General features: G+C 41.3%; 3 protein-coding genes across 9 annotated transcripts in view; 2 read left to right on the top strand and 1 right to left on the bottom strand.

Annotated features, from left to right (window-relative positions):
- The first annotated feature begins 57 nt into the window (after positions 1-57).
- On the top strand, positions 58-10,583 carry Thyn1 (thymocyte nuclear protein 1). Of its 6 annotated transcripts, none has more exons than XM_027945408.2 (8): positions 58-129; positions 400-461; positions 2,607-2,788; positions 3,769-3,837; positions 4,208-4,300; positions 4,865-4,960; positions 5,328-5,478; positions 5,800-6,007. In XM_027945408.2, exons 2-8 carry the CDS (start codon positions 419-421, stop codon positions 5,844-5,846), a joined length of 681 nt encoding a protein of 226 aa, XP_027801209.2. In that variant the 5' UTR covers positions 58-129; positions 400-418; the 3' UTR covers positions 5,847-6,007. The 6 variants fall into 6 exon arrangements, with proteins under 6 accessions (XP_027801209.2, XP_071472981.1, XP_071472982.1 ...); XM_071616880.1 differs by lacking the exon at positions 5,800-6,007 and adding exons at positions 9,139-9,220; positions 10,102-10,583 and having other exon boundaries at positions 75-461; XM_071616879.1 differs by having other exon boundaries at positions 110-129; positions 383-461.
- On the bottom strand, positions 6,427-27,301 carry Vps26b (VPS26 retromer complex component B). 2 transcript variants are annotated; one of them, XM_027945407.2, is made up of 6 exons: positions 26,639-27,301; positions 18,867-19,023; positions 14,050-14,214; positions 11,120-11,295; positions 9,170-9,312; positions 6,427-8,754 (listed from the first exon to the last, which is right to left on the bottom strand). In XM_027945407.2, exons 1-6 carry the CDS (start codon positions 26,859-26,861, stop codon positions 8,608-8,610), a joined length of 1,011 nt encoding a protein of 336 aa, XP_027801208.1. In that variant the 5' UTR covers positions 26,862-27,301; the 3' UTR covers positions 6,427-8,607. The 2 variants fall into 2 exon arrangements, with proteins under 2 accessions (XP_027801208.1, XP_034492351.1); XM_034636460.2 differs by lacking the exon at positions 6,427-8,754 and having other exon boundaries at positions 8,763-9,312.
- Ncapd3 (non-SMC condensin II complex subunit D3) overlaps positions 26,714-27,657 on the top strand; it is a 78,918-nt gene continuing 77,974 nt past the window's right edge. Inside the window, exon 1 of the mRNA XM_027945409.3 lies at positions 26,714-26,887. The gene's annotated coding sequence lies outside the window, so the exon portion shown is untranslated. The remainder of the gene's footprint in view (positions 26,888-27,657) is intronic.

Raw genomic sequence — 27,657 nt, 5'->3', positions numbered from 1 at the left:
ACACGGCAACTGAACTACAACTCCCAGAGATGCTTGGGGCTTCGGCGCAACGTTGGCGTGTCCGCCACAAAGCCCCTGGGATGCCTTGTGGGTCTGGGGCACCTAGCGGTCCATTTTGCGGAGCTTGGGGTTGGTGTTTTGAAAGAATGGTTATGGGGATAAGGCAGGGCTCAAGGGAATACTTGGGAAGAGTTTAACGGCAGGCTATTCGAGATGGAAATGGCACAGTTAACGGAGGGAAGGATTTGAAACCCTTAAACACAATTATCTGCTCTTAGCAAAGTTGGAGACTCTTTGGACTTCCTCGCGTCGTCTCCATCTTGCTCTGCGCGGGTTTTGAAGGGCAGTGGAGTTCCTTTTTGAATCTCCCTTTTGATTTCAGAACCCTCTTCATTTTAGCCACCTGCAGAGAGAGACCATGCCGAGACCCCGGAAGAGACCAGCCGGGGTTGCTGGCCCAGGTGAGCTGCACTGAGCCTGCAAAGAGGCGACCCCCAAAAGAGTGTTTCTCTGGGGCCAGCTTAATACTGTTCATATTCTTTCCTGCTTGTGGAGAGAAGCCTTTGAGACTTGCCTGTTATTCCATCATCCCTTATCACCTTTCATCTTCTTTATTCTTCCCACCAAGGTTCTACCCAAGGCCCCTTCAGCTTGCTTGTTCATCCAGTTAACTAAGGATATTTGCGTTATGGGTGGCATGCGCTGGGGTAAAGAATATAATTCTTTTGCGACAACATGGATGGAACTGGATATCATTAAGTAAACGAAAACAAAAGTATGATATGTGGAATCTCAAAAAGCTTTTCTCACAGAAGTTGAGAGTAGAACAGTGCTTACCAGAAACGGGAAAGTTGGGGAGAGGTTGATCAGTGGGTTCTAATTTAAACATCTAGTGTGCTATTACACAGTAGGGTGACTATAGATAACGATAATATACTGTACATTCAAAAAGTGGGAATAAATGATTTTGAACGTTTTGACCAAAAAGAAATGATAAATGTTTGAGGAGACATATGTTTAACCCAATTTAACTATTACATGTATACGTGTATCAAAACATTACATGGAACACCATTGATGTGCACATGTTTTATGCCTCAGTTAAAATTTTTAATTTTAAAATTTAAAGATTTTTAAGGGTAAACGCAAACAGGTGTAAGTGAAAGGGCCTGGAAGACTGAATTATTGGAGGTATGAGAAGAGCCAGGAATACTAGGGAAAGCCTTGGGAAGGAAGTGGAATTTGAGTCCAGCCTTAAAGAACAGGAAGGCTTTCTACAGGCAAAGTTTTAGTACCCAGAAAATGTGATGTCACTTCTGTATTCACAGAGATGAATGGCATGCTAAGTGAATGAAAGGCAGAAATAAAGCAGTGGAAGTGACTCTTAGGAATGGCAAGAGTTCCAGATTGACTAAAATACATAGTTATTTAATAACACATGGTGTTTGCAGTGTGCTTGTTAACTCTTAAGGACTGCTGAGAAGTTGGGCAAGGAAGGTATGCTGAGTCCAGAGATTTAGACATCCATAAATGATTAATCTTTTAACCTCACATGTTGAAACTTTTACTAAACTTGGAGACAGTACAGTACAGTCAGTCATTAAGCATAGATTCAGACAGACCAGAGTGGTAGGCCCTGACCTCGTATCTTGGTTCTGTCATAACTGAATTGTGATCTGGAGCACATTTTCCAATTGAAGAATAGAATATCTCATACATTATGTATCTTAACTGAGTTAGGGTTAGAGTAACATGTATAGCTTGGGGCCTTGGATAGAGATTTTGGGGTGGGTGGGTACCGGGATTGAACTAAGGGGTACTCAGCCACTGAGCCACATCCCCAACCTCTATTTTCTATTTTATCTAGAGATAGGGTATCACTGAGTTGCTTAGTGCCTCACTTTTTGGTGAGACTGGCTTTGAACCTGCAGTCCTCTTGTCTCAGCCTCCAGAGCCTCTAGGATTACAGGTGTGCGCCACCAAGTCTAGCTAGGGGTCTCGGATATAGTATGAACTTAACAACTATTAGTTTTGAGGACTCACTGTATCCCAGGCACATTTTCTCTAATTCTCTTAGGACAAAATCCAGTCTTTACGGATGTCTTTAAGGACCCACATGAATCATTTTTTTTCCAGTTTTTCTTGGCATCTTGAAGAGCAAAAATAAAGTACAGTGAGCAAGAGGGAAGGATGGATGAAATGATGACAATAATGGATATTTATTGAGCATTTATTATAATGCCAGGAATTTTCTAAGCTTTTTGGCTGTTTCCTCACTGGAAAGAATAGCCAAAGTAAAGGCACAGAAGAGACAGAGAGGGAAGGAAACATTTACTGGCTGCTACTAGGACCCATTAGTCTTAATCCTCTAAGGTGTTTTTTTTCTCACTGAATCATAATCCAGAATATATCCTGAAAGACAGGCATTCTTGTCCAGTTTTTATAGATAAACTGAAGTTTTTTTTCTTTATAACACTAGAGGCTACAGCTAGTTTTTGCAGGATCCAGGATTTGAATCCAGGTGTGAGACCAAAGGGTAAACTGCACAATAGAACATTACCACTCAGCAAGCATTGATAGTTCTTTGCTTTTTGTTTCTCCTGTAGAAAAGAACGGGCAATCAGAAAAACATACCAAATTTGAGAACTCAGGTGAGGCATCAGCAAAAGTGGAGAACTCCAGCCCTCAGAAGACTTCAGTCTTTAAAAACTGTGGGAGGAATCTAAGCAACTACTGGCTGATGAAATCAGAGCCAGAGAGCCGACTAGACAAAGGTGTAGATGTGAAGGTGAGATTGTGTACCTTTGTCCTATCTCATTATGCGGTTTTAAAAATGAAAGGTTAATATGGGATACCATTGGGTTCCATCACCAGCATCTCATCTTCAAAGAGTAAGAAAGGCAAAATATGAATAAAATCAACAGAATTTATTACCATCAAGTACAGATTGAGTATCCCTTATCTGAAATGCTTCAAATCAGAGGTGTTTCTGATTTTGGAGTTTTTGGACTGTGGAATATTTGTTTAGACTTTACAGATTGAACATCCCTAATCCAAAACATAATCTAAAATCCAAAATGCTCCAAAGTCCAAAACATTCAGATTTTTTAATTAGGCATGTTCAGCTTATTTCTGTTTAATTGTTCGATGAATCCTCTATGTAGTCAGGGGCTAGCAGACTTTCTGCAAAGGGCCAGACAATAAATACTGTAGACTACTGTGTCTTATATTCTTTCATTTCTGCCCTTGTAGCAAGTAAGTGCTAATAGCACATAAACAGATTTGGTTCCTATAATACTTTATTTATAAAAGGAGGTATGGGACTAGATTTGGCCTAAAGGTTGTAATTTGCCAATCTTAATCTTAGCTTGCTTTACTCTTACCACTTGCCATGCTCCTAGGTGTCTCCCTGCCAGCAGTTGGTATATATTCAAGGAATGAATATAAACCCATTTTGATAGCCTGGAGAAAATGTAAATAGAAATATTATAGAAGAAATACATAATACTTTAATAAGTAAAATGTAGAGAACCAACAGATTACTTTAGCATCTGGATTATGCATTCAGCTGGTCCTTTTAATTAGAAGAGATAACAGTATAACACAAGGCTTACCTATATTCACTCATCATCAGTGGCTCTGTGATGAACTTACATATTTCCATTATAGCCTGTAGTACCTCAATGTTGGGAAGGGACTGTCTACTTCCAAATATGCCTATTAACTGGCCAAGGATTGTTTAGTGAATGCTTATTTTCTCTTACCTAGTTTAGCATTGAGGATCTCAAAGCACAGCCCTTGCAGACAGCATGCTGGGATGGTGTTCGTAACTACCAGGTAAGAGGACAGATAAAAGGCAGGAATCCTGAGACTTAGGGCAGGATAAATGCCTGCCTGGTTCTTGTGACTTGTTCAGCTACAGAACCTTTTGGCCAAAGTTGCTTTTCCCAGAATACTTAAATCCTTACCTGAAAGTGTTTTCAGAAATACGTGAATTACTCTGACTTTATGAAATCTACAAATGGCCTGGTTCTAACCAGTGTCCTGGTATAAATCTGGGAGTCTCGGCAAAGGGGACAGACTTATGAATTGGGGGGAAATTAAAAACAGAAAAGCCCACCTAATGAAAGTAGACTTAATTTCTGTTTAAAGCTAGCACTTCCCACTGGTGGGAAGGATAATCCTTATTTCTTCTCTCCTGGGACAGGCACGAAACTTCCTTAGAGCTATGAAGCTGGAGGAAGAAGCCTTCTTCTACCATAGCAACTGCAAAGAACCAGGCATTGTAGGACTTATGAAGGTTAGATGGACAGGTTTTAGCCTAATTTCTCTCCCTACAGAGTGTCTTATTCATGTATATTTAAAGTGATATACCATAAATTGGTAATATTAAAGACCATAGTCAGAAGAACAGAGAGAAAACTGCTGTGGCCCCTTTCTATATGATAAGGACTAGAAAAAGGTAGGCCTTCATTTAAGGCTCATTAGCATGCATTTTTCTCCATCTCTAATCCTTGGTTTCTCACTCAGAAACAAGCCTGATAGCTCTTTCAGGATAAAAGAGCTACCAGGATAAAATCATTGACTCTGCATTTGGTGGGGTGGGTGGAAATACCAATGATAACCATTACCATTGAGTTTTAGAATATGCTTCTAAACTTTTATATTTAAAAAATAGTTGATTTCCTAACTGTACTTCCTTAGGCTATGTATTATTTCTAGATATTTGAATCCTGATTGATGAGAGCAAGGCAGATGGAGTAAGAATATGTAGGGTAAGAAGTCAAAGTTAGATATGTATTAAAGATTGGCCATGGAGCTGACCAGGCAGACAAATAATTGGAGACTTTGGGTTTGGTTTCAGATTGTAAAGGAGGCTTACCCAGACCACACACAGTTTGAGAAAAACAGTCCCCATTATGACCCATCCAGCAAAGAGGACAACCCCAAATGGTCCATGGTAAAGACAATTCTTCCTGTTTCATGAGAAGGGAATGATGGACAAAGGAAGGAGGAAGGTGTGTGGTGCTATTAGGTCAAGCTCTTATTCAGATGAGATTACACTGACTTTTGGAGGTTAGAGCAGAACATTAGCAGTGCTGCCAATGGGAGCCTCCCGCAAGCAGTAAAAACAGTGGGTGGGCATAATGGCATGGGTGTGACTATATGCTCTGCTGATGGAGAAACTGAGACAGGAGGATTGCTTGAGTCTAGGATTTCAAGCCCAACCGGGGCAATGTAGTGAAACCCATCTCTTAAAAAAAAAAATGCAGTGGGCAGAGTTTGGATAACCATAACTTTCTGTTCAATAAACTGTTGTCACCTAGGTGGATGTACAGTTTGTTCGAATGATGAAGCGTTTCATCTCCCTGGCTGAGCTTAAAACCTATCACCAATCTCACAAGGCTACTGGTGGCCCCTTAAAAGATATGGCTCTCTTCACTCGCCAGAGGCTCTCAGTCCAGCCCCTGACCCAAGGTAAGAGTGGGCCCTTTCCCTTACCCACATAGCAGAAATGACCTCACAAATTCACATTTACTAACTGATTAAACTTGGGCACAGTATTAAACCTCTAAGTCACTGCCCTCACCTGTGGCACCAAGGGAGGGACTATGTCCTGAGTTACCCATAACTATGTATCTAGTATCCAACAGTGCTTGGCATTGGTAAGAAACTCCATAGTTTTTGAATGCCTATTTTGGCAACATGTAAATTACCTATCAGTGATGGGTATTAACTTCCCTGTTCAAGAGGGAAGGGACATGAAACCTAATGCTTCCTTTTTGTTCTTTTTGGTAGAAGAGTTTGATTTTATTTTGAGCCTGGAGGAAAAGGAACCAAGTTAACTGAAACAGTATTGCTGGAATGGACAAACCATTACTCTAAAGATGGCGAGGTTTTATTAGACAAAGGATGGTGTGTGAAGGCTTATGTGTGCATTTACCTGAGATCATGTACACAGATTTTTTTTTTCCCTACTTCTTTCAATAAAACATTTAATGTCAAATTTGGAAAGCTTTTCTTCTAAAACTTTAGTGGGTATAGTGGAATACACCACTGCAAAAGATCTCTTATCTCCCTTTGTCACTTGGAAGACTCAAGGCACCTCTACCATCTGCCTTTATTGTTGTTCACAGTTATATAGCAGATAGCAGGATTTAGGGCTGAGTCCTTTGGTCAGTTACACCCTCCAAAACATGTGGGGTTTCACAATACCAACCTTCTTCGCCTGCCTCTTTTAAGTGCTCTGGGTCCTACAGCAGTTCTTAACCAAGAACTTATTCTAAAGTAGGTGGTTAGTAAAGTGCTCAGCATTGCTCACTAGGGGCTCTATTCTGAGAAGATGCTGTATTGGAATTAGGGTGGGCATCTACCTTTCCTGAAGATAGGAGTTGGGCAGTGTAAGACAGAAAAGACCACAGAACCTGGTGGACCTTGGGCACAATGCCTCCAAAGCCACAGGGGCTTCCTTTAATTAGACCATTAAAACAAGTGTTCTTTTAAAATACAGCCATTGAAAAGACAACACATTAAGAAACATGTAAACACTGCAGCTTCTTAATTACAAGTTGCACTGCTTGGTTTAGTACCTATGCACTCCCAGGTCTGGGGACCTTAAAGGAGGGGGACAGGAGACCCCTCACTTTCACAAATGGCAGAGAATAGAGAATGGGGGAAAAAACAGAGAAAATAAGACCTGGCTTGTGCACAGCTCCTGAGAGAAAGCAAATTCTATCTTCTAATTCTCCCAGAAGGAAGGTTGAAGATGTTAGGAAAAGTTGGGAAATGAATTTGTGTCATCAGTTGGGAGGCAGAGGAATTGACAAATGCTTTTTAATTAGAATACCAGCTATTAAAGGGAGGCACACCAGAGCCCAATCTCATACTCTGAAAAAGGCAAGAGCACAGAATCTGCCTCTCTGCTTAAGCCTCAGCCTTGACAATCCAAGGGCAGCTGGATGGGAATGCTGTTCCCATGGGGATTGTATGTCGCACCTGAACTCAGGGTCTGGCATGGGGGAAACAAATTTGCCTTCTTTGATTCTGCTGCCACCTGTCAACCACATGTCACCCCAAATGTCTTCCCCTCATCTCAACTCTGATCCATGGGCCCTGCCCAGTCAAGGCCTAAGATTGCACATATTTCTGAAAAAACAAGGATTCCCCTTTTTCTGCACTAACTGAAACATGAGATAGGAACGAAATTTTCTACTGTCCAAATAACCAAGAACTCAGACCACCAAATATTGGCCAATGGGGTCTGGTTGGTCTTTCTGTAAAGGGAAGGGAAGCCAACAGAAGAGTAATTCCTGGTCATCCCCAGTGAGGCAGAAAAGACTATTTTAACTACTATAGGCCCAAGAACAGAGCAACAGGAAAATCTGCCCCTTTCTTTAGCATAACTACATCCACCAGAGTTTTTATATTTGTGTTTTTAAACAAACAAACAAAAAATACCAATGATCCTAAACTTAGGTCAGTGAATTGGTGATGACATAGATGTAACTTGGCAAGCAAATTACTGAAGTTTGTGGCATCAGAGTCTGCTATTGGGGCCCTCATCTCCCTTATCTTGTAGGTGATGAGGAGTGAAGGATCTTGGGGTGAAAGTAAGAACAAAATTTCAAAGTGTTTGAAATCAAGCCCCAATTCTTAGAAGTTGGATAGAGACAAGGAGTGATAAGGGTCCACTGTTAGAGAGCAAAAAGGATCCTGGCCCCTTTCCAGGATATCTTCTTAAAGGAAATGGACTCTCTTGCTTAGGGCTTGTTAGGGCACATAGAATAATGTGCCTAGAACAACCCAGACCTCAGGGTTGCCAAGCCAGTTACATGGTGAAAGCAGACAGTTGCCATTGCCTTAACCCTTCCTCAGTAGGCCTGGCTCAGCCTCTTGGCATCCATGCATGACATTAACCTCTGAGCTTTTTTGCGCACAGGTATTTCTCACTGGTGAGGGACAGATGACCCCAGGCACTTCCACAGGTTTCTGTCCCAGAACATTCCTACTAGCCAGAGAAGATGCAGAAAGGAGGTGTCTGGTGCCAGCAGTGAAAGGCCAGAGAGAAGGTGGCATGTGGAAACCTCAGAGCACCACATTCAAGATGCCCAAAAAGGTAGCTTCCTGATCTACCCCCAACCCTGCCCTTTAGATGGGACAGGCCCAAATCCTTCTCCCACTACCTCAGGGACAGTCAAGGGGAGAATAAGAAAAATGACTACCGAGGGCCCTGCTGGCAGCTTTGAATTCCAGGGACATGTTCATATCCTGTATCAGGAAGCCCAGAGAACTAGAAGCCAAGGACACACTTTCGGCTCTATGATAAGAGGCAGCCCATGAGGAAGGCCTCAGCAGACAACTTATTCCCCAGGGAGAGATTAGCTTCCAGGATGCTCCTCTCCCTATCCCACATCAGCCACAGAATCCCAAGGAGACTGCTTTCTAACCCAAGCCCCTTAGGTCCTTCAGAGAAAAGAATTTAAGTCAAAAACATGAATTGTTTTCAGGTTGCAAGTAACGGTCAGCTGAGCCTCATACCATCTCCCCCTCCCCCAGCCGCTGGTGTTTGGTAGATGGGGGTGCTGGGTAGCTTCTTGGCCCAGAGGCCTACTGCCTACTGTTGTTGTCAGACAGCTGGCTGGGGGTCCGCACCTCACCCAGGGAGGTTGTGCCCTCGAAGCGCTGTGAAGCGATGGCTGCCTGGTGGGACATGCTCTTCCGTACGATGTCACCCTTCCGCCACAACACCACTTCCTGCAGAATTGGGAGAGGGAGCAACTTGATACCTAAGAGGAAGGCTCAGAGATGGGTTTCCCAGAAGCACCCACATTTGTCTTGGGGAATCTTGGGCAAGAACCTCCCCTGGTTCTCTCTCAACAAAGCAGTGGTTGTCAGTACCTCCCATCCCTGGTATAGGTCAGAATAGTGTGGCAGTTGCAGGAGTCAGGCCTAAGAAAACATACTCTGGGTATCAAGTAGGAACCGTCATTCCTGCTGTGTTATTCTGGGTAACTTAATATTTCCAGCTCTTGGACAAATAACAAGTAGCATAGAGACTTAGCAGCTCTCTTACCATTTTGCTTAGTGTAAAATACAGATTCCTCCATGGAAATGATATCCTTTCTGTTCTGTCCCCAGGGTATCCAGGGCCCTGGTGGAAGCACCTCACCTGCTGCTTGAAGTAGCGCCGTTCCTCCTCATCTATCAGCACCAGGTTGAGGTAATAGCGCACAGAGAACTTCTTGTTAATGTCCCGCATAGTGGGTGTAAGCTCATACCCTGCCAGGAAAAGCCGGATTGGGATGGACTCTCCTGTAAAGGAGCAAAGTGAGGAATGAGGGCAAGGGACAAAGTGAACTACTCTGCCTTACATCAAATCCCTCTCTGACCACAGTAGATGAGATGCCAGCTGAGCATGGCATGAACCCTAAGCAAATGCTTCTGCCTTTTGAGACTGCATTCTGCTGCCCAGTAGTTTGCTGAAGCAAAAATGTGACTCCAGTTTCATTTCAGTATTGCTGTGTCTTCTTAATATCCTCTCACCATTCTGATGCAGAAAACAGGGAGGAACAGTTGAATATGAAAGGCACAGGGATGTTATTGTTAAGCATATTTTGATTACAAGCAAAGTGCCTAGTTACTGGGTTTTCAAGAGGCAGTTGTCAAACCCCAGCTGCTATAAGATGTCATTCAGTAATTATAATGCCATCTCCCTCCATCTTGGTTACTATATGCCCTCAGAATATATCTCCACTCTAATGTGAATTGACAGCAGGTGGGGGTGGTCTGGAAAACAGGAAATTCTCATTCTAGACCCTGTTTTCCATTAACCAGTTGTATGACTTCTGAGTAAACCTGTGGCTTTCTCTTGATTTTCTCACATGAAAACTGAGAAAATCCAACTGCACAATATTTTAAATCCCTTCTAGCACTGATATTGTACCTTTCCTAGATAAAGAGTAACAAAATTAGGTCAGAAATTCTACTGAAAAATGACAAACCTATAATATGAATGATCTTTGAGTTATCTGCTATTTTGTCTTGTTTCCCAATGCTCCAATTTATTTGTCAAGGAGAAATAATAGTTGGCTTTACTTGCAGAGCTGGTCCAAAAATAGAATATCAGGAAGAGAAAAACTGGGCCCCAACTCTTCAAGGGGCTGGAGCAATGACACCTGAATCTGCTGAGAAGTGTCCCCAGGGTTGTGGGCTGCTTAATCTGTGGCACACCTCCTTCCACATGAAATGGACTGTGGGAATACTCTGGATGAACTCTTGGAAGGAATGAAATAAAATCTTGGAAAGACCAAGCAAGCACTTCAAAATGAGAAGACACATTGATTGCTACAGTCAATGAAGAATACAAGTGATTGCTACTCCCAAATAATCACAGATTCCCAAATAAAGAAGAAATTCAATTCCACTAATCCTAGATGTAATTATCTCCACGGAGGTTGGGGGAGGACCATTTCTAGCTGGTTCCCAGTGCTATCTGCAGCACCTGGTAGTATGAGTTAGTGTGGCCTATAGTCCTCTTTCATACTTGGTGAATGGATTCAGAGAATAAATCGTTTTGTCAGAGATAGAGGCTGGTGGTTTAGCACTTTTCTGCTATGTGCAAGACCCTATATTTGCATCACAAAAATAAATTTTAATTTAATTAAAATAAATAATTGTACCAGAATTAGAATTAAGTAACAAAAAATGACTACCAAGCATGAAACTCAGTCTAAGCTACAAAGAATGACAGAATGTCAATAGGAAAAAGTTCAAACTATCTTTAAGTGTTCAAACTATCTTAAATAAGTACTTTTCAAATATTTTTCTAACAGGCTTTAACTCTTGAGATTAAATCTAAGATACAAGCCTAATGATATAAAGGAAGTCAGCATGGAGCTGTTCTCCATATTGGCAAAGATGGGGTAGGAACCAGAAATTCCACAGATTCAGCCTTTCTTTTCCTCCTCATCAGCACCCATTAAGTACAACTAGAGATTAAGAAGTCATAGGTTAAAAGGACATCTCAACTCAACAGTGTAATCCCATCAAGCCCTTCCAAAATTCTGTACAGGATTGAGGAGAAAAGGCTGCAGCTGAGGCCCTGGGCCAGGAGACTCACCTCGTACTGGTGCCCCATCCATGATCTCGTACTTGGCTATCGTGTCGTTTTCGTGGTACACGTTGGGGCCTGTGCCCGTTGTTTCCCGTTTGATGATGTCTATCTCCATGTGCTTTATTTTGATTCTCACCAGCAGGAAGTATATCTTTCCTACAATGACATCTTTCAAGTGGTATCTGGGGAAGAGAAAGACAAGCAAAGTAAGATGTTGGTATAGTGGATGGTCTCTTTTTGTTTGTGTAGAGAGCACACTGCCGTGGCCATGCATGTTGGTTGGAGGTCCAGTTTCAGGGCACACTCCCTTGTCTTCCCATCCTCACTACTGTGGTAGAATGGTTTTCCAGTATGTTCTTTTCATGAATCTTTTTTTTTTTTTTTTTAAGAACATTGTAGTTATACTTCCTAAATCTTAAGTGTCTTCTACAGCCAATTCAAAGGATAATACATGCTACTTTACCTGTTCATATTTGTTCATCAGTTTTATCTCCCCAGCATACACCTTTTATATTTGTGTATGTGTTTTTTATGTGTGTTTTTCTAATATTTAAGAGGCCAGCCCTTAAAAACACAGGAACCAGGTCTATCTGTCTTTCTGTCTTTGGTAACTGGGCCTCAGTGGCTTACAGCAAACATTTCAGTTTGCTCTGAACTGGACAGACCAGGCACATATAGTAGAGTGAGAGAAGTGGAACTCCCTCTGCATCAGTGCCTATTCTGGGCTCTGCTCAATGACTTGTGCTCTGTGAACTAAAAGGAATTCAACCATATTATATAACACTTTCTCACTCTTCAAACTTTTCTTTAGGTCAGCCCATAGCACTGGTAGTCTGTGGACAGAGCCCTGTATGGCAGAAAGATAGCAAACTCCAAACCTGAAGCTTAGACTCATGGGACATGGATGCTGTTAGGGACTTCAGAATTTAACTTGCTTATAATTCAGGTGAAAAAAAAGGAAGTTGGAACAGAGAGATCATTTGACTAGGATGTGCACAGAGGGCAGAGACATGAGGTGAACCCAGGTTCCTGGATCCCAGGCTTGAGTGTTCCCCACTATTTCACAGCACTCTTCTGCTTAGTCTGTTGGGAAGGCTACAGATAGAGTAGAAAAGCTCAGCACACTTGCAAAACAGCAGGAAACCACCTGCAACATTTCACAGGGACGCTTAGAAACCATGAATGCTAAAGTTTTCTAAACTTTGGCAAATGGAACATTCCTTTTTCTAAATGAAATCTCACACAGAAGCATAATTGTGTGAGAGTCATTAAAAATAGTTGAAGGAAGGAGGAAGGTCTAAGGGTCCTGATCCCTGTTTTTTTCCTTCACCTCACACTGTGTGTGTCTGAAGCCCATTGACCTAGTCTATACTCCTTATTTTTCAGATGAGTTACAAAAAATGGCTAACCTTAGTCAAACTTTTTTTTTTTTTCCTGTGCTAGGGACTGAGGTTAGGGCTTTGCACATGTTAGGCAGGCACTCTAACACTGAGCTACACCCTCAGTCCTTATTTTATTTTGAGACAGGGTCCTGCTAAATTGTTCAGCCTGGCCTTGAACTTGTGATCCTCCTGCCTCAGTCTCCCAAGTAGCTGGGATTTCAGGTATGCACCATTGTGCCCAACTTACCCAAATTTCTTAATGGCAGAATAGATCCTAATTCTTAGTCTTGGGTTCATTCTACTACATATAAATTATATATATTCTCATACAATACAATCTGTTGCAAGAAGAGCAGTGGTCTGTATTCATCCCCTGACTGCATGTAACTGCACCTTTATACACTAAATTCGGTCTTTTATACACTGCCAATTAATGGCTATTTTCAGCTCTTACAGGTGGCACTGTTGCTAGCCACTGCCTTCATGAGGTATTTGGGGCACAGTACAGGACCACACAAAGCCCTGAGGCAGTGATGATAAAAGAGAAGACTATTCCCATGTTGGGCCCAGATCAGCCTCCCTCTCAGCACCCCATTCCCTGGTTCCACAGGTGAGCCAAGCCAAGCCAGGTTGGTTCCAGGTCACACTAGTCATTTCAATGGGGACTCACTTGGCTCCAGGCCAGGGACAGAGGAAAAAAAAAAATCCATGTTTCTTTCATGCCTGTTCCAGGAATCAACTATGTTCCTGGTTTAAAAAATTCCATTACCCTTCAAAGGCAAATCATCTGACTCAGGTCCCTTTACCCCTAGCCTCTGGTTCACAGTGGGCATGGGGGAACCACAGTGAGAAATGTAATTGGAGACTTTGACATTTTTTTTTAACTCTAACTAGAATATCCTTTTCACTTTCAGGTATTTGATTTTTAAACATTTTCTGGAATATACTTTTTTTTTTTTTTTTTTAAAAGATGGCCCTGAAACTGTCAGATTGCCAGAAAGTTTTGTGGTTTATAAGCAATTAAATATTTTGATATTTTTATAGTAAACAGTTTAATAACATACACAGCTTCACAATTTGCCAGCTAAAATAAAGCTATCTTAAGACTTTTATAAAAATAAATCAGGTGTTCTTTCCACAATTCATTTTAGCAAACCATTGTCAGTGTTTGGTTTCCTCACTTAGATTTCTAAAGAGAGTGAGGAAACAAATGATAATGGAATTGTATTCTCTGATTATTATCAACCACAGAAAGAAATAGCTTTACATTGAATCTAAAACAATTTTAAAGTTAGCTTGAATTTGAAAGGCATCTTAGGATGTTTAACTTAAATATACCATTTTAATTAAATGTAGTTTAAAGTAAAAGTTTATATTTCCTAGTCCATCTATCTGTAACCCACCTAACATATTCACTGTATTATTTATGTGGTATTCCTCCCCAAAGCAGGTCACATGAAGCAGTGACACTGAGCTCTTTGTCAGTTTGCATTCAGATCAAGTACTATCTTAACCTCCCAATTACTCCATAGCCTTGGTGCCCAGGACACTTACTTGGATTTATTGTACTCAAACTCAATGTGTAGGCAGTCCTCAATCCCAACTTCCATCTTGATAGAAGAGTTCAGCTCTGGGTATGTGCTGAGTGTGTGAACTACAATGTCCATCTCTTTAACAACATCATTGAGGCGGCGGCTGATAGTGGCTCGAAGGAAATAACTGTAGGAAATACAGCTTGTCATGAATGAACACTCCCAGTCTCCAGATGCTACCTAGATATAGGCAGCAAACTGACCCACTTAAGAGAACTCCTTACAGTAGTTCTTAATCTTTTGGGGCTTTCTGTCCTTTTAAGAATTTATGGGCCCTTCTCCCAGGAAATTCTGCACATGTGCACCTACACACAAAATTTTGCAACTATAATTCTAGGAAGATCAAAGATCTTCCCAAATCCCTTTTAGGAGCTTGGGCTTTGGTTAAGAATTCTGTTCTAAGTAAAAGTGATTTCTCGCTTCTGTACTCCAATAGTATGATATTCTTAGGTCTTTCATGACCCTTACCTCTATTTATTTCTTCAACTAACTCCCAGGTTTTTGAGTACAAGGATCTGTCCCATAACACAATTATATCCACATGCCTGTTCACTATATTCAATCAAAAAAACATTTTTCAAGTTCCTCATGGTTGAAAGAGGGGAATCGGAAATAAAGAAATTAAGTAAGCTATCCATTCAGCAAACTTATTGAGCTAAGTACTGTATTGGGCATAGAATGAATAAGATGCAGCTTCATGGGAAGCTTAAAACTCACTAGGGGAGATTGGCAAATAAACTTGAAAATTAGAACACATGGAAAGGGCTAATTCACATACTGTAATCCAGTGCTGTGGGGAAGGAAAAAAGGGCTTTCCAAGATGAACAAACCTTCTTGTAAAGCACCAGAGTCTGACTATGAATAGCAAAGAAGTCTCTGGCTCAACCTTGAAGAGGAGTTTGCTGTGCTTTGGAACAGGTTAGAAAGAAGACAGAAACCTTGCCCTTGAAGGTATAACAAGGCCAACCTCTGCAGCCAGCCACTTTTAACTGCCTTCCCCAGCATCCCTATTTCCTTGATGTGATGTGCTAATATCCTACAAAGGAGAATACAGCCCTTTAGTTATATTTTCTTGTAAACAACACAATCTTCAAGGCATGCTTAAGCATTGCTGGTGAAAGTTATAAAGATACGCTCATCAAATCAATTACACATTTGGACTTCTGTCCTCTGTATGGTATTAACTGCTTCCTGGCAATCCTTTTTAGTCATCTCAATAACTGTCACATTGCCCAAGACATTTGTTCTTAAACCTTTTAAACATTTTTTTTAAATCTTATTTTGAAGCAGGGTCTCTAAGTTGCCCAGGCTAGCCTTAAACTTGCAATTCCCCTGCCTTATCCTCCCCTGAGTAGCTAGAGTTTCAGATATGAGCCAATATGCCTGGAAATTTCTAACCCTTTTCTGTTTGCTCAGGTCCGGAGCTTAATCCCTGCCTGTGGAAGACATTGCTTTTTCCTCTACTAAGATGACAAAGAGCCAGGCCCAGTAGTGCATGCCTGTAATTCCCAGTGACTTGGGAGGCTGAGACAGGAGGATCCCAAGTTCAAAGCTAGCCTCAGCAACTTAGTAAGGCCCTAAGCAACTTAGTGAAACCCTGTCTCAAAATAAAAAATATATAGGGCTGGGATGTGGCTTAGTGGTTAAGTGCCCTTGAGGTTCAATCCCTGGTACAAAACAAAACAAAACAAAAAAAATGATCTTCCAAGTCAAGATTTATAATTCTCTCCCTTGTCTGCTCTGTGCCATTTTTTTAAACATAGGGCCTAAACATGTCTCTGTACCTCACTTGCCTTCCAGCACCATCCCTCTCCTAAGACCTTTTCTCTTCCATCTGATACAACCACTCTCAACCTGCACGCACATTATGATCACATTGCAGGAGGCCTAGAGGATTGAAAAATCCTGATGCCAGGCACATCTGACATGAAATTGCTCTGCTGAAGGTCAAAGTTGCCCAAGTAATTCTAATGTGGGGACCAACATCTTCATCCAACATCTTTATCCTTCTGCTTTTCCAATCTCTCTCATTGTCAGTCTCTTTCTAGCTAAAGACTTTGTCCTTTGAGTTTATTAAAAAAAAAATCCCAAACTAATCAATCCCCAAACAGCTCCAGGTATCATACTCTTAACCTACCTACCACAGGTTCCCTTTCTTTTTTTCCACAGGCAGCTATCACAAGGCAGTTCCTCTACTGACAGCTGTATCACCTGATGAGCTTTTACATATCTCTCTATATATATAGGCAGTACCTCAAATTCCTCTCTAACATTAGATGAATCATCTAATTTCCCAATCATTTATTATTCTGGACAGTCCTGTCTCTGTCTCCACTGCTGCATGGCTACATTATTAGTACATTCTGCTGCTATCTATTAAATTCCTCCATTTCTGCCTGTTCCCATTGTCTCCACCAAAATAAAACTCTTAGCTTTGATCAATTCAGTTTTCACATTTTCCCCACTCATCAAATTCTACATATTGGCTTTTATCTTTCAAAAGAATCATTCCCATGCCTAAAACAAAAGGAAAAAAGTTCAGAACAATCTTTTTATGCTTTTCCTCTGCCTGTGTAATAAGATACACACTTAAAATACACACTTCAGAATGGAATTTACAAGTGGAATTTTACATTTTCTATACTGTCCTCAACACATTTTCCCATCTTTACCTCTTCTCTTTCTCAACGTGAATCTTAAAGTCTTCATCTAGACATACATCTTTCATTTCTTTTATTGTGGAAAAATACACATAACAAAATTTATCATTTTAACTATTTTTTAAATGCACAGTTCAGTGACATTAAGTACATTCACATTGTTGTGCACCATCACCATCAGTCATCGACAGAACTTTTCCTTCATCACCAACTGAATCTGTCCCCCATTAATAAACAGTAGTGTCCCCATTTCACCCTCCTCTCAGCTCTTAGCAACCACCATTCTACTTTTGTTCTCTATTAATTTGACTATTTTAGTCAAATTATATTACATATAAATAGAATTATCCCATATTTGATCAGTCAAAAAGGTGACTGGTTTGTTTCTCTTAGCATAATGTCCTTAATATTTATCCTTAAGGTTTTACCATACAATAGAATTTGCTTTTTAAAACATTATATGATAGTCCACTGTATGAATATACCACATTTCATTTACACATTCACTTATGGACATTTAGGTTGTGCCCTAGTTATTTTAGTTATTGTGAATAATGCTGTTGTGAACATGGATGCATTAATATCTGTTTCAGATCCTGTCTTCAATTCTTTTGGATATATAACTAGAATTGGAATTGCTGTAACATAGGTAATTATATATTTAATATTTTTGTGCATGTGGCTCTGGATATTGCACCCAGGCCCTAGCACATTTTAAGCACATGCTCAACACTGAGCTATACCCACAGCCCTATGTTTAATTTTTTAAGAAATCACCATTATTTCCAACACCTTTCTTTCTAACATAAAACTACTCAAGACAAATCCACTACAAGGAAAAAAAAAGTAATAAGTTCCATAGCCAACTTAAGTGCCATCTAGATGATGCTCACTATTACTGCCTTTTCAAAGTAATATGAGGAAACACAGTCTTTAGTGGTGATATGTCAATGCTCAGTGATTATACCTCCCTCTCTGAAAAGATTTAAAAAGAAGAATCTACAGACACTGCTGATGGAAGAGGGTGAATGACAAGGGGAGGCACAGGTCTAGTATAGTCTGTACCGTCCCAAACCCAGGCCTTCACGTGATAAAACAAGCTCATTGATGAGATGGTATCGTATTAAGACCTGGGATCATGTGTTCATTAACAGAGGAGTCTGCTTTATCCCAATGACATCACATAATCTCAGGGTTGCACCTAAACCTTAGCTGTTGTGTAATTTTTCACCCCAGAGGCCCTGGCATCACTCCCTATCCTCAGCATTTCTAAGAATGAAGCAGTAAAAACAATCCCCTGTACTTACAATGTGTTAATTATTGATATTTTTACTGTTATCATTATTTCATGATATTAAACCCAGGACCATCACTGGGCTATACCCTCAGTTCTATTCATTAATTTTTAAAGACCTTGTTATACTGTGTTACATTTTATTTTCTAATCATTCCCCCCAAAGATGGAGAGGACAGATCTAGAATTAGAATTCAAATCTATTACCCATTTTTTCAAGTGATAAAGGTAAGGCACAGAGCTCAAGATCACATGATGTTGTGTGCCAGAGCTAGATGGGGGTCTGTGTGTCCTAATACCCAGCCTGGGGTGTGGCTGGGGCCAGTTTAGCTGATTATTGAATTTTTAGGAATTTTGTTAAACACAGCTAATATTTAAAGTTAAATGACATAAAATTATAATTAAGTGAATTATGGTAAAAATAAGGGTAATATATACTAAAAACTCAACGTTTCCTAATTATTTTCCTAGACTTCACAATGTTCTTTGCTCTTGAAGAAATGTACACCCTATGACTCTATATGATGGTGATGCTATGTAAAAATCGCTACTGTACATCTCTCCTCACCTCTGTGTTCAGGGATACCAGGTTGGCAACTGGAAATTGGCCATGGTGGCAATACTTGACTACAGAAACTGAAGATGCTACAAACTGAAGAGCTTTTCTCTGGAGCACCCACTGTTGAATATTTACCAGTACATCATAGCTTGCACTTTCTTTCTTGATACCCACATAAATAGATCTTAAGAAACAGGGATATTTTCAGGTCCTCACCCAAATGGGCAGGTTCTGGGCATGGTGGAGAAGTAGCAGTGACAACTTACCGTAGCTTCACATTCTGTCCTGTGTAGGACTCATACGGCTTTTCCACGTGAGTAAATTCAAAGTCGAAGGCCTGCGATTGGGTGATCTCTCCGGGCCGAGCCAAGTCCTTCACCAGGGACACAAATTCATGGTGGTTCCCACGGTCATAGTAGAGTTCTGAAGAGAGAGCAATGCCTTCCCTATCAGACCAGGGCTACATAGGCCCCAGTGAGGGCACTGCAGGGTGGAGGTGCCACTCTTCTGAAGGGGCTTGCCCCCAAACAGACCCCTTCTCTCCTTGTTTTTAGGCTTTCCCTTTTTCCCTGAACCCATCCCCTTCACTGTTGATTATCCTTTTACATTCCTAATTTTTGAAAGTATATTCATAGTTATATAACTATATTATCCTGATGATAATCTTTTTTAAAATATTTATGTTTTAGTTGTAGTTGGACACAATACATTTATTTTATTTATTTATTATTATGTGGTACTGAGGATCGAACCCAGGGCCTCACAGGTGCTAGGCAAGCGCTCAACTGCTGAGCCACAACCCCAGACCCCTGATAATAATCTTGCAAAATGATGGATCAGGCCTTATCACCCATTTAACAGAGAAGAAAACGAGAAGTTGCATGGTAATATGTCTGGATTACAGCCAGGGAGTGAGATTAGAGCAGGCCTCCTCTGGAACTACATCTGTATTTATGATTGGCTATAGTGAGGATAATAACACAACCTACTTTATAAGGTTTTTGTGAGGAGGTGAGGGTAATGTAGGTGAAGGATTTAGAACAGTATCTAGTTAATAATAAGTAGATCCACTAGCTGCTGCTCTCACTCAGAAAGGCAAGCATGTGGTCCACCTAACATGAAAGTTTTAATGTTACTCCCTCAAACTATAAATCAGTGGTGTTCCAACTTCAGTGTATATCAGAATCCCCTAGAAGGCTGATTAAAACTCAGACTGCTGGGCATCAGGACTAATGTCTTTGATTCAGGCACCTGGGGTGGGGTCTGAAGATGTGACTGTTTAACCAGTTCTCAAGAGGTGCTGGTACAACGTTTGAGAAGCAAAGCTCTAAATTCATCCTCCTCACAAAACATTTCTGATATATATTCATGATAAGCTCATGCTATCGTTTGTCCCACATTATTTTATGTCTGTTTATGTTCTGCTATTTAAATAATAAGTTTTGCTGTACAGTCTTTCTTTTCCACTTTGGACTGAAAGCCCTTTAAAGACGAGTCCCTTATCTCCAGATGACCCTGCAGTGGTGAACAGTCAACTCTGACTGTAACACCCCTTTGGTATTTCACTCCACTTCCATATGAATTTACAATGTATTATGTGGCTATAGTTTATGGCAGATTTTCCTATGTAGTTATACTTCGGACCAGTCTTTTATTACAAATGATTCCCTTCTTTTTCAAACACTAAATGGTTTCAGCTGTCGACGACATTCTGAGTAGTGAGTGATCATCCATAAATCCACTAGAGGGAGATGACAGCTAGAAACTATGTTCAGGAAAAGTGAGCAATCCAGTAACTGTCCTCCCCCCACACCGCCAATAAACCTTTGAAACTGTCCTCTTACCCCCTACCCCCAATAAACCTTTGAAAGGATAGAAACAGACACTCAGCCAGCCCCAGTGACAAGGACTCCTTTACTCGCCACTGCTACCTAAGCCCTGGTTGATGGTACTGCCTTCTATGTGAGAATTGAACTCTTAACTTGGGAACATAGTGCCTCAGTTCCTATGTGCTAGATTACAGCCGTATTTCCAGGGGACAGAAGCAGGCAGAGCAAGGCTCCAATGTCCATGAACTTTAAGTAGTAAATAATAAAGTCAAGAGGAAGATGGGAAAAGAAGAATGGAAAAATACACAAATGTGACCACACAGTCCAAAGGCAATTTGAGAACTAATGCAGGCTGCCAGCATTTGAGGATCTTAGCAACAGTGCAGAAGCTCTCTGCCTGCAGGGGACTTGGGCAAAAGAAGTCCTTTCCTGCATAGCATCACTTTGTCCCTAGTTCTTTTCTTCCTATCACACATTAACATCAGCTCTTTATCATATGCCACAGAAGAGTGGCAAGTATGTGATCTGAGCAGTGCTGGATTGGCTTTTTAAATTAATCAGTCATAAGCTATTTGCCGATTGGTTTTGTCTTGCATAAATTAAAACAGAAAGTCCAAAGTTGTTCTAAAAAGAGATTTGAGCCTAAAAAGACAGTGAACTGTCCTAAAGAAGCAACAATAAGCCATCCCTAATTCTTCCCAACCATGAAGCCATCAGAGACATACATTTCAGGCTAGAAGTAGATACTGGCTTTTTTTTTTCCCCCAAGGTAACTTCTCTTTCTTTAGTTTTCTTCTCAGTTCAATAGGAGGAAATAACTTTCACACTTAGGATATTTTCATGGTAAAATTTGCCAGCAACGAACAAGAAACGAAGTTGCCACTTTGGAAGGAAATTGAGCCAGATTTACATCACAAGTTGATCTGTTGACAGATACCCTGGAACTCACTACTGGGCTAGGATCACATAGAGTCCAGGCTTCATGTTGGTCTTAGAAGAAATATAAATCAGCAAGAGCCTCCTTTACATCTGATTTTAATAGCCTGGTTGCAGGTTGGTAACCTGGTAAAGATTTGTGTTTGCCATAGCCTGCTCATATCTCCCAGCCTTGCTAAACCTGCAAGAACAATCATACCTCTGGGCTTCCTTCCCATACCCAGTTCTGCTCGGGACAGCTCTACTCCAAGCCCAGCTGGTAATTTACTAACTAGGCCAAAATCAATCCATTTAATCTCAATCTGCCTTTCACTTAGTATTTTGAGGGTTAATGAATTAAAATAAAAGTCTCTGGAGATTTTAAAAGTATAGGTTTGATTGGTACTGAGTTTATTAAAAACTTTTTTAAAAACTAGTTAATATCTATTTGGTTTTGGAATACAGGGATGTTCATATTTGCCTTCCTCTATAGGTCTGACTTTCTAATTATGTTTGGTTTATTTAACCCCATTAGTCTCCAAGATGGGTCAGGTCTGCCTTACATCCTTCACCAGTATTCCCCAAAGGATTCAAGCTGAGAAATGTTTTTGTCTGCTTCTAACAATTCAGTTCCTCCCTCATTGCTCTTTACTTAATCTTTCTAAAAATGTGGGCCATTAGTTGGGTGGAATGACTAGATCTTAGACCTCAGGTTTTGATCTGGAAGGTTGCTTCACTACACAGTCCAAGCCACTGGAAAAAAAGTATGCTAGGTACTGGGAGGGTACCAATGTAATTCAAAAACTTACTGAAGATAACAAAAACATACACAATGTAAGTGAATAAATAAGATCCTACATTCATAATAAGGGCCATATTAAACTATTAGATCTGAGTAGACAGTGCAGGATCAAATGGACCGTGGTTCTAACAACTCCTATTTTCTCACATACAGGAAGAGATCAATGTCAACTTGACATAAGAGTGTCATTGAAGAAAGATGCAAAAGCAGATAAATTGATATTAGTTTTGGTGATTTTATTTCTTATCACAGTTCTCTCAGTGAGGATGCTGCTCTCTTGGGTACATACCAGTTATGAATCATTGGAGTCCTCAGTGGTCTTGATTAAGAGCTGTGCCTAGTTCCTTAATGCCTCCTCCACAAGCATAGTGGGATGTCCAGATGCTTAATGGTAACCAGCAAAGCAAACCTGCTTACTCCCTTTCTTTCATGAAATAACTTTGGTTTCTCTTGGAGCAGATAAGAAAAAAAAATCCAGGGAACAATTTCTGTAAATTCTTAGATCTGACCAATGTATCCAGTTAACAAATATTTATCGAGCACCTTCTATGAGTTAGCCACTGGGTCTAAAGTTTAGCCACTAGAATGATGATGACTGAAGATCTCTGGCTCTCAGGCGAGGAAGACAGAAAAGGTTTTTGTTTTGTTAAGGCATATCCTGCTTGAAAAGAGGTACCAGTGGGAGGAAGTTAGCCTGGGGAAGTCAAGGAAGGCTTTCCAGATGGGTATGATGTTTGTTGGACTTGAAAGAATGAGAAAATATGTGGGTGAAAAGTCATACTTTGCAGAAAGATGATAATATACAAAGTGAAGATCTCAACATTGTAGAAGGAATAGGATATGTTGAGGAAGATACAAGTGGTGAGGGTTAGTGAGAGATGAATTTGAAAGATGCTGGTGCCAGCTCATAGTTTTATCCTTGAACCAAGAGGGAGTCAAATATGAAGAACTTTAAGGAGGGGACTGACAGTGTTACAATTGCCTTTTACAGTTCATCCTTACTGAATATAAACTCAAGGAGAGGAAAACACAGGTAGGAATATCAGGTAGGAGGCTGCTTAATAAAGGGAGTAGCAGAAGAATGAAAATAAAGCTCAGATTTAAAATAAACTACAGAGCTGTTGAAGAGGACGAAAATTTAGAAGAAAACTGGATGCATAAAGATCTCCAAATGACTTGTACATTTCTGTGGTCAAATGGACCCAGGTGACATTGGGGACAAGGCCTTGGGTTCAATCCCCAGCACCACATACACACACATACACACACACACACACACAAAAAAAAAAAAAAAAAAAAAAAAAAAAAAACCACCAGGAGAAGCATCAGCATGGGGTAGGAATGGGGAGCAGAGATGTTTCTGTTTGAATATATCTGTGAAGTACCTGAGGATATCAGACATGTTTTGCAGGCAGCTAGAAAGACAAGTAAAACTGAGAAGAGAGTTCCTGTCAGGACAAAGAAACCATTTGGGAGTCATCAGAATATAAATTGACACTTAAGTCATAGGTGCAGAGGAGATTACCAGAGAGTGAGAAGCAATAGGGGATAAAAGTTCTACTTCCTCTAAAACCCTATTTAAAATCAGTCGAAGGGGTTCAGTACTCAGTAACTTTCTTATACCTCTGTATCACTCATATTGCCACTCCTCCAAACTAGCAGAAGATCCACCCACTTGATACACAAAGAAGGCAATGAAGGAGAAAACCACAGGACCACAATTTCAGTGAAGTTACCCACGAGCCTCGCTCTAGTGCCTTGAGGTCAGTACATAATGATTGTCTTAGGTGGATGACACAATACTTCATGGACTGCTTTTTCAGGGGAGCCAGGAGAATAAAATAAAAACATAATAGTTTAAGAAAAGTCACTTTATGTCTCCAAATTGTCTGGTATGTCTTTACTACCAATTTTAGGAACAGAAACTCCCGTTTATATCAAATATAACTAGAAGATTTTTATCTAATGCCTTGTTCTTGATCAAGAAATATATCGCAAAACCAAATAATAAGAAAATCACCCACCACCCCCTATTATTCTACAACTTTCTTTCATGAAATAACTTTGGTTTCTCTTAGAGCAGATAAGGAAAAAACTACATTCTTTTAGCACATAGCTGGGATTGGCTCTCTATGCTATACCAGACATGACTTACCCACAATGCAGAAGCAAGAATTTTAAAGCAAAGGCTGAAATATGCACTCCCTCTAAGCAGACATGATAAGCTTATTGGGAAAGGATATAGGAGGTATAGGGGGAAAGCAGTATATGAATGATTATAATTGAATTTGTAAAATGGAAACATTGCTACCTCAGCTGCTATTATTTTTATAAAAGGACCAGCTATAAGGGGTGTGAGTCATGATTACCTAAGATGCTCAACATAATCACTGAGTGATTTTATTATCCTTGCCTTACAGTTCAGAAAGTTGAAGCCCAGGGAGAAGTCTATACTCCCCAGAATCTCATAGCCATCTTATCCCAGAGTGCCCAGGAGCCCAGGAAGAGTTATAAGTGGAAGCAATAACAGAAAATTTGGTAAGGATGATGTCTTGGAATTAAGGAGTTGGACAAGAAGCCAGAGACACCAAACAAGTTCCTCTGCCACCTTTTCATTTAGACCAGAGGGAAAGACTTTGATACTGTTCCTTCTAGATTGGTGCATTTCATATTATCTGGGGCAAGGGATATTCTGGGTTATCTTCCACATATTGGGAAGCTCCATACCACTTTGGAGTGACAGTACAGACACAGCTTAAACATGCCAGTCTACACTAGTATTACAGAGGCAAAGAAGTGATAACTTTAAAACACCTATTTTAAAATACCTATTATCAATAGGAAGAATTTCTTGACTATTTTATATGTTTGTCATAAAATGCTTTGTATTTATCCAATCTATACTGGGTTCTTTACAAGGGGTGATTTTTACCTTCTAGCAGACATATGGTAACATCTCAAGACATTTTTTTTGGTTATAAGTGGAATTGGATGCCATTGGTGTCTGGTTGGTAGAGACTGAGGATGCTGCTAAACATTCTGCTACAACAAAATGTTATCAGCCCCAAAATGTCAACAGCGCTGCTATTAAGAAACCTTGTCATTTAACCAGTAGCAGAAAAGCAAAAGGCGTGAAACCTAATCTTCAGCCCCATTTCTGGTATAGTAACAAACCTCTCATAGTCTGCCTTTAAAATAACAGCAAAAAAGTTTCCTATAGGATCAGCCAGTCCTCAGCCTAATTTATTTTCGTAAGTACCAGAGGCAAAATGCTTGGGGTTAGGTGGTGGACTTCAGAGCCAGGCTGCCAGGACTCCTTTTTCTTGGGTTTCTCCTACCTCTCTCTCAGTGTTTCCTACCTCTATAAAAGAGAGGAGGGAAAATGCTTTGCTGAACTCTGAGGATATGAGAGAGTTTAATAATATTTCCCAAGGAAGTCTCTAAAAACAGTGTCATATGAGCAGCATGGGGTATAGGGCATGGTTCTCTGCCACAGGTGTTTATGGCTCACAGAGTATTTACTGCGAACCAATTCCTGATCTCTTGACAAAAAAAAAAAAACAAAAAACATTTATTTTAGAAGTGCCTGAGCATTTTAATCACACACAAGTCTCTAAATAATCTTAGAATTAGAATCCAGTTTTGATGGGCAGCTTTCAAATTTTTTTCTTGTTACTACCTCTTACTGTCTAGTTCTAATAGTAATAGTTAATAGTCATGTCAAAGATTGTTACAGAGCATTGAAAAATAAATTTTGATCATTTAATTGCTGCTTCAGAAACATCATTTCTTTGGCTTTAAGGAGAAAATTAGATGACTGAAGGACAACATTCGAATAGAAGTCTGAGAAATAGTCTATACTAGGCAGCTGGATTGAGGTAGAAAATTATACCTCTTCTTTTTCAAAACAGGCACAAGATAGGTTGTTTAGAACTGAGATAATACAGAACGGGTGAGTCTTTTCTCCCACACCATATCTAAAGAGAAAAAGGGGACTAGTTGGGGCACAGCTTAACTTTGGGTCTGACAGCTGTAGTTGTCCATGCAAAGGGAAAGCCAGAATTGAAAAATTGTTTCCTCCCTAACACACCCACCTGCCGGTTATGCCCAGAGCACCTCATTCTGAAATCCTGGGGGCAAGTAGCAAAGCTGGGAGCATGCTGAAGAGAATACAACAATGCCCAAGGCCAGGTGCCCATCTGACCACATGGCAGGGCGCTATCTCCCGCCTTTGGCTGTCACCACCTCCCTGGCATTGCGCTGTCACTTTTGGCAGGGAAGACAGTAACGCAGGGGGAGTCACCCACGGGCGGGACTTGTGGCTGAGCCCCAGGCCTCAGACTGCAGATGACAAGCGACTGTGACAGGCCTTACTGGAGCTGGGCCCTGAAACACTCTGGTCCCCGCCAGCCCTCAACTCGGCGCCAAGCCCCGTCTGAACCGCTCCAACAGAGGGTGGACGGGGGCGAGGGAGGAAGAGTGGTCCACTCACCAATCTGCCCGATGAACTCGATCTTGATACCCTGGTGCTCCAGGCGCTTGTTGGGGTTCTTGAGCGCAAGGCTCACCTTTCCGGAGACTGTCTCTCCGTCGTAAAAGAGGAAATATTTCTCTTTCTTCCCGTCCTCCGTCTTGTGCTCCGCTCGCTTCCTACTCTCCGCATCGTTCAGCAAGATTTCCACCTCCACGCTCTGCCCAAAGCCGAAGAAGCTCATCTCACCGCCAGACAGGGCAGGTCTAGGTAAGGACCGCTCCCTTCCTCCCGGGCGCGGGCTGCCCTAAGGGACAGAAGGCCAGAGGGCCAGCTGCGGCAGCGCCTTCGGCGACTGGCACCGCAGCTTGGCTCCGCCGCTGCGCTGGGCGACCACCGACTGCGTGTTCCAAGGAGGAGGTGGAAGGCAGGGTGAGGCTGGAGGCTGCGGGCTGCAGCGTCCGGAGCAGCAATGCACGGAGGAGCAATGCAAGCCGGATCCGCTGGCTGCAGCTAGCAGGCGAGGGTCGGCGGTGCAATGCAGGGGAGGGCAGCCTAGCAGAGCCGTGTATTACAGTTCCACCGCCCGGTGCCAGCAACACCGCAACCTGCCCAGCCTCCCGCGGTGCAACGCACCGAGGTGCTTCGGCGGCTCGGGGCGGGGGTGGGGGGAGGCGAGCTTCGGCCCGGATGGGAAAGAGATGCCATGCGCATGCGCACACCTTATTCTCCCTCTCCGGCCGCTAAGCCACCAGGAGGTCTGCTCCTGTGCGCATGTGTAGTGCTCCCTTAGTTGACATGGCAGCCCCGACTCTTTCCAGCAGAATTCCGGCCCAACCATTCCGTAAAATCCGTGTGTTCTCAGAAGACTTTTGGTTGTTTTTTCCTTTTCATCTTAACTCGATAGACATTGGGCTACCATGACATTCAGATATATACAATGTTCGAGTGATGTCTGACCGCTCCAAGGTAGTTCTTTGACAGGCACGCGAAATGTCGCTTGACAGAGAGCAAAGGTGACTTATTACAGGAATCACTCT

The sequence above is a fragment of the Marmota flaviventris genome, chromosome 9 (assembly GCF_047511675.1).
Source record: "Marmota flaviventris isolate mMarFla1 chromosome 9, mMarFla1.hap1, whole genome shotgun sequence".
Classification (NCBI taxonomy): Eukaryota; Metazoa; Chordata; class Mammalia; order Rodentia; family Sciuridae; genus Marmota; species Marmota flaviventris.
Note: the sequence above shows the minus strand (reverse complement) of the source record. Positions and strands in the feature narration are given on the sequence as shown.